The following is a 9,340-nucleotide window of genomic DNA, read 5'->3' on the forward strand; positions in this document are numbered from 1 at the left end:
CAGGCGGCAGCATTCTCTCCCCACCCATCCTCTGCGAACAGCAGGGAGACAGAACGCCTGCCGCTTCAAGCCAGGTCGCAGCCCCTCGGTGACCCGCTGCGCCCGGGGAGGGGCGGGCGGTGCGCGGTGGCGAAGGCGGGCGCGGCAGCTGTGCCCGTCTGCCCAAGGGTTAATCCGTCCCCTGCAGCTGCCGCGCGTGCCTTGCAGAATTTCACCAGAAGAGGGTACAGTTTGAAAAGCTCCTGACGTCAGGCTGGAATTCCTATTGTGTTTAGAAACGGCTCGGGCAAAGCCAGCCCAAGTTCGCTCTCTGCACACCTCGAGCACCTCGCGGACGGCGTGGGTCCGTCAGCTCCGGGACCTGCCGCCACTACTTGCGCGCCCCGGGGCGTAGGACGGTGCCAGCCGCCCACGAGGAGACCCCACTCCTGCAGGAGGCCGAGCTGAAGCGGCGGAGCGCGCCGCCCGCCAGCCGGGGTGAGTGCCCCGGGCAAGGCCGGCGGCCGCCAAAGCCCCCGCGGGCGCGCCCCGGCACCCGCATGCCAGCCCCGAGCCCCGCCGCCGGGTGCATGCCTCCCCCGCGGCGCGCCCCCGCCGGCTGCTGCCCTCTGTGACCGCCCTTCCCCGCAGGCGGGCGCCGGCCGGGCTCTCCCCGAGATCAGCGCACGGGTGGCACCCGCCGGACCCCCGGCGGCAGCGGCGGCGGCGGCTGCAGGGGGCACGGGGCCGAGGCTGCGAGCGCGCGCGCGGGTAGGATGGACGGGTCCGGGGAACGCAGCCTCCCGGAGCCCGGCAGCCAGAGCTCCGCGGCCAGCGACGACATCGAGATAGTCGTCAACGTGGGGGGCGTGCGGCAGGTACTGTACGGGGACCTCCTCAGCCAGTACCCTGAGACCAGGCTGGCGGAGCTCATCAACTGCTTGGCGGGGGGCTACGACACCATCTTCTCTCTGTGCGACGACTACGACCCCGGCAAGCGCGAGTTCTACTTTGACAGGGACCCGGACGCCTTCAAGTGTGTCATCGAGGTGTACTATTTCGGGGAGGTCCACATGAAGAAGGGCATCTGCCCCATCTGCTTCAAGAATGAGATGGACTTCTGGAAGGTGGATCTCAAGTTCCTGGACGACTGTTGCAAGAGCCACCTGAGCGAGAAGCGCGAAGAACTGGAGGAGATCGCGCGCCGCGTGCAGCTCATCTTGGACGACCTGGGCGTGGACGCGGCCGAGGGCCGCTGGCGCCGCTGCCAGAAGTGCGTCTGGAAGTTCCTGGAGAAGCCCGAGTCGTCGTGCCCGGCTCGGGTGGTGGCCGTGCTCTCCTTCCTGCTCATCCTCGTCTCGTCTGTGGTCATGTGCATGGGCACCATCCCCGAGCTGCAGGTGCTGGACGCCGAGGGCAACCGCGTGGAGCACCCAACGCTGGAGAACGTGGAGACGGCATGCATCGGCTGGTTCACCCTGGAGTACCTGCTGCGCCTCTTCTCGTCGCCCAATAAGCTGCACTTCGCACTGTCCTTCATGAATATCGTGGACGTGCTGGCCATCCTCCCCTTCTATGTGAGCCTCACGCTCACGCACCTGGGTGCCCGCATGATGGAACTGACCAACGTGCAGCAGGCCGTGCAGGCGCTGCGGATCATGCGCATCGCGCGCATCTTCAAGCTAGCCCGCCACTCTTCGGGCCTGCAGACCCTCACCTATGCCCTCAAGCGCAGCTTCAAGGAACTCGGGCTGCTGCTCATGTACCTGGCAGTGGGCATCTTCGTCTTCTCTGCCCTGGGCTACACTATGGAGCAGAGCCACCCAGAGACCCTGTTTAAGAGCATCCCCCAGTCCTTCTGGTGGGCCATCATCACCATGACCACCGTCGGCTACGGCGACATCTACCCCAAGACCACCCTGGGCAAGCTCAACGCAGCCATCAGCTTCTTGTGCGGCGTCATCGCCATCGCCCTGCCCATCCACCCCATCATCAACAACTTTGTCAGGTACTACAACAAGCAGCGTGTCCTGGAGACCGCGGCCAAGCACGAGCTGGAGCTGATGGAACTCAACTCCAGCAGTGGGGGCGAGGGCAAGACCGGGGGCTCCCGCAGTGACCTGGACAACCTCCCTCCAGAGCCTGCAGGGAAGGAGGCGCCGAGCTGCAGCAGCCGGCTGAAACTCTCCCACAGTGACACCTTCATCCCCCTCCTGACCGAGGAGAAGCACCACAGGACCCGGCTCCAGAGTTGCAAGTGACAGGAGGGCCCCCCAGGCAGAGATGGACCAGGTGGTGGACAGACCGATAGGTGTGGCAGGCATGTCATCGATAGCACAGAAGGGCTGTCTTGTGTCCCCCCAACCCTCCCCTGGACAGACTCTGAAGGCCCTCCCGGCACCTCTGCCAAGGCTGGGTAAGACTCCTCTGTGTTGCCTGCTGTCCAGGAGCCAGGGAGGGAGGGTTGTGCAGGAGCCGCAGGGCCGTGTGGGGCGTGTGGAGGCCGCGGCCTGGTTGGCGCGGGAGCCCACGCCCGCTTCTGTATCTCCCTCAATAAAGCCTCCTGCTCTGTGCACCCTCCGTGTTGTAGGTTCTGTCACAGGCTGGCTGTCACCCCCAAGAGTAGCTCAGGCACACCCCAGTGCCAGGCCAGGAGGTAGGTGTGCAGCCTGGGTGGTGGGGGAGCTATTTTTAGTTGAGAACTAATTAAAGAAGGGCTCACAGTCAGGTTCGGCGCCAAGGAGACTTGCCACATTCCAGGAGGCTCTGTGCAGGCCGCGCTTCCCTGCTGCTTCCTTCTGGGGTAAAACTTGCTCCCCGTGCAGGCCCAGGATGGGGGAGAGCTCACAGTGCAAGCCCAGCAGCCTGCGGCGTTTAGTTATCACTTGCACGGGGCCCTTTTCACAACCTCTTTCTATTCCTTCCATTGACCCTACTAGCTAGGTATCTCCATTTTACAGATGAGGAAACTGAGGCCCCAGGTCACACAGAGAAGGGAACAGTCCCAGGTCTGATGATCCCAAGCCCACGTGTCCTCTCTGACACCAGGTGGTCGTGGGACAGAGGCATCTGCTGGGCTCATGATGAGAGGCTCTTTGGGCCAGGAGAGGGTGGTTTTCCTTGGTGTGGGGTGCCTGTCCTCCAGCCCATCTCTCTAGCCCTGATACCTTTAAGATAGCTGCTGAGTGGAGAAGCGTGAGTGTGGACCCCCTGACCCGAGTCCTGGTGTCTCACTGCATCTCGTCTGAGAGCCCTGAGGGAACAGATCAGACAGACCTGGGTTTGAAGCCCAGGCAGTGAGGAAGAACGCTGAGATGCCTTTGAACTTAAACATTTTTCTCTAAGGCCTCTCCTCCTCCACTCTCTTACCAGTTTTGCGATGTGACTGTAGGCCTGCTGATTCACCTCTCTGACCCTCATTCTGATCATCTGCTAAATGGGGATATAATATTTAATAAGTACTGCAGAGAATCATGGGTTTTAGCATGGCACCTGGCACTTAGTAAGTGCTCAATAAATAGTAGCTGTTTCTGTTACTCTGTGCTGGGAGAGAGGTGGGCTGCACAGTTGCCCACTCTGACCTCCACTGATCTGGGCTGGGCTCGTAGGTCGGGGGAGGTTGGGGGCAGGGCCTTGTCACACTGTCCTTAGTCAAACGCTAAGAGTTGGCCCCAGCAGGTCCCTTCCTCTGGGTTTCCATCTTCCCTGAACCCCAGAGCTCTGTCCTTCCTACTCCTGCTAAGGCAGCTGGTACAGTGGGAGAAGCCCTGCAGTGGGGGAAGCGGGTGGGACTACATAAGGGAGAGGGAGGTGGTGGTCCCCAGTCTGCCACCATCTCGGGTCGATCTTTCCCCTTCTCTAGGCGTAGGTTTCCCTGTATGTATAATAAGACTTCTTGAGGCCCTGTCTAGATCAGACCTTCCAGGACTCGGAAGCCTTAGGCTGTGGATGCTCTGTGGTGTGGACTCTAGAGGGTGGGAGGCTGCCACGGTGTAGGGGGCTTGGAGTGGGAGGTCTTGGGAGAGAGTTAGGGTCTGTGGAGTGCAGGGCTCAGCTGCAGAGCTGTGGGCGATGGGAGTGCCCCAAGTAGAGAGGGGCCTGGCCAGGGGGTGCATGGCAAGGTGGGGCAGGAGTGTCAGCCCCGGCCTGAAAGGGGCTGTCCTGTGTCCCCCAGTCCTCTCCCGAACAGAGGATCTCCCAGGCAAGACCCTTGTGTGGCTTTGAGTCAGTGCCATGCACCCCTCCCTCACACGTTTCTCCAGGAAAATGCTGGGTCAGGGCCAAAAGGCAGAGGAGTCAGGAGGCAGGGGCTGGGGCAGCGGGGACCCAGTGCAGGGAGGAGAGGGGCTGCACGCCCTCCAGCTGGGAAAGAGGGGAGGAGGGTTGTGGAGGGTGTAGTCTGCGCACCCCCGGGCTCAGTGGCTTTGCTGGATGTGTGCGTTGCCTCTTTTTGACCGCTTTTCCCCAGAGCCTGTGCTGGCCTGAGGGCTTCACAGAAGCAGGGAAAGCTGAGCGAGGGCGGGAGAGGCCAGGGTGACCCTGGCTCTGGAGGCCGCCTTCTTTGCACTCACCTGGGGCACCAGGGGAGGGAGGCGGTCAGTGAAGAGCAGATTTACGGCTACAAAGCCATGTGTTGGAACAGGAGGAGATCCAGTCCCGGAGGCGGTAGGTGTTTTGTCTGAGACCTTCGTAAATTAGGATTAGACAGGATCCTGATCTCAGAGGAGCTCAGAACGTAACAAATAATTTCTCTACAGTGACATGCTGTGTCATGCAGGAGTGACCTGGGGACTTTGGGATCTAGGAGCAGGAGCAGTCCTCTTTCCCTGGAGCATCTCTCTGAGGCATGGGTTCTGGAACTCTGCTGTGCGTTAGAACCACCCGGGGAGCTTGAAAAAGCTCTGTTCAGCTGTTTAGGCTGCATCCCATACCTATTAAGTTAGAATCTCTGGGGGTGACACTCAGGCAGGATTTTTTTCTTTTTTGTTTTGAGACAGGGTCTCACTCTGTCACCCAGGCTAGAGTGCAGTGATGTGATCATCGTTTTTAAAGTTTAATGTGCACCTGAGCCATCCAGAGACCTTGTTAAAATGTAGTCTTTGAATCTTTTGGTCTGGTTGGGTCCCTGGAATCTGCATTTCCAACAAGCTCTCAGATGAGGCTGAGGCTACTGGGCATGGACCCCACTTTGAACAGCAAGAGGGCAGCAGGGGTGTTGGCAAACTCTGGCTGTGGGCCAATCTGGTCTGCTACCTGTTTTGGTACAGCCCATGAACTAAGAATGGTTTCTATGTATTTACATGGCTGAAAAAAATCAAAGGAAGAATAACATTTTGTGACACGTGAAAAGTACATAAAATTGAAATTTCAGTGTCCACAAAGCAAGTGTGGACTATTTATTTTCCGTCTCCTATAGAAAATGACGTCTAAGTTAGGCCTTGAAGAATGAGTAGGAGCTCTCCCGGAAGAGGGAGTAGAAAGCATGTCCCACGCACCAGGAACAGCGTGGGTGCCAAGACACAGGAGTGTGGAACCTGCTTTAGGGGGAGTGAGGCCCGCTCTTAAACCCCAGGGCAGGTGCAGGAATCATAGTAAAAAGATCTTCCTTTCTCACTGCATCCCAGGGCTCGCAGCTCCCTGCTTTGTTTCCCACGGAGACCCCCGATTCCAGGTTCCCTGCAGCCATCTCTCCGCAGTCCTGGCTTGGGCTTAGAGGCTGCTGGCTTCTCTTCCTCCTTTCTTGACCTCCCAGCCGCAGTCCTGTAAAATCTCCCTATCCTGGGGCAGTTGCCTCACATGCTCGTCCCCAGTTTGGGTGAATCTCACAAGCTTCTTGTAACCTGCTAATAATGACTATCAAGTGAGAGGCAGATGTGTGTTTCTTGGAGTTGCAGAATGTGCAAGTTAAGAGAAAAGTAGGGCATCATCGGGTACAAGCCCTTGCTGTACAGATGGGGACATCGTGGCTCTGAGTGTATACGGCTGAGTGAGGCCTGCGTGCCACAGCCTTTTGAGGGGTCCACCTCATTCTGATTCTCATAAAATTGGGAGCACTCCGTGCACGCCATTTCAAAAATAGAGAAGTGTGAGTGCAAGACTGTGTGTGTGTGTGTGAAAACAAATAAATTCCTGACTTTTAAAGAACGGGCATGTGGTAGACACTTTCACAAACAATCTCATTTTAGCCTCAAAATAATTCCATGCAGTGAGCTAGTAATCTGCAGTTTTACAGATGGGGAGACTGAGGCCCAGAAGGCAGAAGCAAAAGGCTGCTGGCCTTGCTGCTCACTGATGGCAGAGCTGGTAGCCGAGCCCAGAGCCTCCAGCTAACATTTATCTGGAGGCGGATCGTGTACCTCTCCCTGCTGCCATCAAACTCGGAGCCTGACAGGCCCCGCTTAAGGTCTGACCTGAGCTTCCAAATAAGGCGAAGGATGCCATCATCTGATCTCTCTGGAAGGTTTCACTCCATCAACTATGCTTTGGTTTTGGTTGCGGTATTTTTTTAAGGAAAGAAAAAGAAGGCAAACCCATTTCCTTGAGCCAGATGCTTGGGCCACGTGGAATTCAGGATCCATCTTGGCAATCGTAGGAGGGTCTGGAGCCTAGAGCCCCCCCCATCTGGGGTCTGGAGGGACCCCATAAAACGAGGGAAACTGGAAAAAATATCTGTGAAAATGGCAAGACCTAGAACTACTTCTCACACATTCCCTGATGAAACCTGGTGGGCGGCAGGTAAGACACTAGCAATTGCCCCAGGGTTACAGGAAGGGGGGTTCATTGACCTAATGGGGAGATACCGGCAGGAGGATGGGTCAGTGTGGGGAACGCTTGAGAGGCAGCGGCCTCAGTCTCCCCTCGTTCTGTGAGGGGCTGCCTGTTCCTCCCACAGCCCCCAGGCCCAGCCCTCTTTCCCCCAAGGGAGGATAACTGAATGTCTCCCAGCCTCCTGTCATCTCCCAGGAAGAAGAGGGCCGGGGCATTTCCAAGGGCCTCCTACCTGTCTGCCTGTGTGGAGACAGCTCTGTGCTCTTCCAGAGAGCGTATTCCCAGCCGGCTTGAAAGGGGATTTCACCCATCCCTCAATCGGAGGTGGAAGCTCCCCCTAAATGCTTTTCTCACTTGGAGCAGCCCAAAATGTAGCTACAGAGAGGATGTCAGTTTCCAAAAGGAAAAAAACAAAACAAGGATTGGGAGGCTCTGTGCTTGGTCATTTTCGTTTTTGAGGCTATCGCTAACAGCCAGCCGGGCTCGGTGCCAGGGCTGCCGTAATCACGATTTTATTCCACACTCCCAACAACTGACCAGAAACGTTGATTGCTCCGGCTTCAGGTGACACCTGTGAGGTCCCGTGAGTCACGGGAAATTGCCTGCGGTCACACGGCTAAAGAGAGGTGGATGCAGGTCAGAGAGGGACTCCAGCTTGGGCCCAAGGGACTGCACAGCCCCCCGCCTCCCTCTCCACTTGCCAAGAGGGCCCAGTGCCTGTGGCCCTGCAGGCCAGTGTCCGTCCCCAAGGAGTGAGGACGGAGTCCAACACTGCCGACCCTTCACTCCAGCTTAGCCTCTAGGTCACTTCCCTGGCACAAAGCTAGATCGCAGGTGAAGGAAAGACCAGCCCTGCTGGTGTGCCTGCTGGCAGCCACAAATCTCCCTAAACACAAAATATTATGCCTGTTGTCAAGGGCTGGGCTGGGAAGATGGGGCCTGTGCTTGCAATAGTAGCAGCCCAGACCTGGGAGAGGCGCAAATATTAATATATCCAGGCCGGGCTTCTGCTGGTGCGCCTGTTAACGAAGTTGTCACTAGAAGCCAGGGGCTTTGTTTGTTGTAGTCCCATTGCTGGATTCAGCAGAATGGGTCTGATCTGGCCTTGGAGCACAGGGCCCAGGGGAGGCCCCATGGAGCCTCCTGGGCAGCCAGGTTCCAGGTAGACTGGAGCCATAGCGAGCATCGGCGGCTTGCACCCACACCTTGCTCCTGAGTGGGTGGGAGGTGCAAGCCAGGTTCCTCCCTCTCCTTCACTTCAGTCTCTCTGGCCACACGGCCAGGCGCAGGCTGCTGAGCCTGCCGGAAAGGCCCTCTGCAGCTCCAAAGACCTCTCCAGCGTCATCTCCCATGCTGCCACCCTCGGCCCTCCCTCGCACAGAACGCTCCCTGCTGTGCACAGGTGTTTCCTGTTGTCCCTGTCGCCCTTCTCCCAGTCCTCCGCCTGTCAGAACGCTGCCCCTGCACTCCGCTCCTCAGAGGTGACACTGCCCCCACACGGCCTAGGGAGGGGCCTTGCTTTGTGGTGCAGAATCTGGGCTGTGGAGATCCTACGGTCAACCCACTTCACTCCACACGAGGAAAGCATCTCAGGAGGTTATGTGACCATCGGGAGTCACACGCGGGAACCAGGCTGCTGATCCTGTCTCTACACTCACTTTCCCGCTCTGTTCCTGCTCCATCAACCCCCACCCATGGCTGCCCACAGGTGTAGGCCCAACCAAGTCAGAGGTGTGGATTGAGAAATGAGACTGAAAGACGGCCCCGGGAACAGCTCCCCGGCACCTGTGAGTGGCGTGGCAGCCATCAGAACAGAGCCGGGGTTCGCCAGCCCCAAGTGCTTTGCACATAGTCTCCTATTCATGTCAAACCTTTGTGGAAACGTCTTGGCCTTGTAAAGGCCTGAAGTTCACAGCCAGACTGAGGGATCCTCTGCTTTTCATGAAGCTGGGAGCACACCATACACGCGCAAGACCTTAGTGCACGTATGTGTGTGTACATGTGCGTGTGTGTGCGTGTGTGTGTGTGAACGGATTCTTTCTTGCCCTCTGAGTGAAAAGAGAACTACTGCATGCTGCCTCCCTTTATAGCTGATCACCTTCCCCAAAAACCTGCTTGACAGCCAGCAAGGCAGGGGCCATAGACCACTCCACTTCCCGTCCCTGGAAGCACCAGCCACATTCTGGTTCTGGGACCAGATGGGCATAGAACATGGGGGAGAGGAGGCCCCAAACATCCTCAAGAGCTGGCTGCTCAGAGCACAGGCAGAGGCGGCAGAGGGACGGGCTGAGAGCTGGCCTCTCTCAGTAACCGACTCTGTGTCCAGCTTGTGCACATTGCCCAGAAACCTGAGGCTTGAGCGCCTAAGTGGCTTGTCCAGGCTCTCCATTGACCCGCGGCACAGTGGCTGGGCCAGGGTGTGCACCCCAACGGGACATGTGCCTCCCTGTTGTGCCTCATGACACCTTGGGGCTGCCTCTTGTGGGACAGTGACCTGAGCTGTGGTATGAGTCCCAGGGTGACAGGTTTGTGTTCGGGTCACAGGTGTACCTTCTGGTAGCCGGAGCAGTGCCTGTCACATAGCTGGTACATA

The 9,340-nt window shown here is 58.0% G+C and overlaps 1 protein-coding gene across 1 annotated transcript; it reads left to right on the forward strand.

The window, feature by feature from the left end:
* The first annotated feature begins 231 nt into the window (after positions 1-231).
* KCNF1 (potassium voltage-gated channel modifier subfamily F member 1) lies at positions 232-2,559 on the forward strand. The gene has a single exon (XM_023198482.2). The coding sequence runs from the start codon at positions 756-758 to the stop codon at positions 2,238-2,240; it is 1,485 nt and encodes a 494-aa protein (XP_023054250.1). The 5' UTR covers positions 232-755; the 3' UTR covers positions 2,241-2,559.
* Positions 2,560-9,340: the final 6,781 nt, after the last annotated feature.

The sequence above is a fragment of the Piliocolobus tephrosceles genome, chromosome 15, assembly GCF_002776525.5.
Source record: "Piliocolobus tephrosceles isolate RC106 chromosome 15, ASM277652v3, whole genome shotgun sequence".
Lineage (NCBI taxonomy): Eukaryota > Metazoa > Chordata > Mammalia > Primates > Cercopithecidae > Piliocolobus > Piliocolobus tephrosceles.

What these genes read in the sequence shown, in the direction of transcription:
- KCNF1 (XM_023198482.2), top strand. Translation starts at nt 756, where the DNA reads ATGGACGGGTCCGGGGAACGCAGCCTCCCGGAGCCCGGCAGCCAGAGC.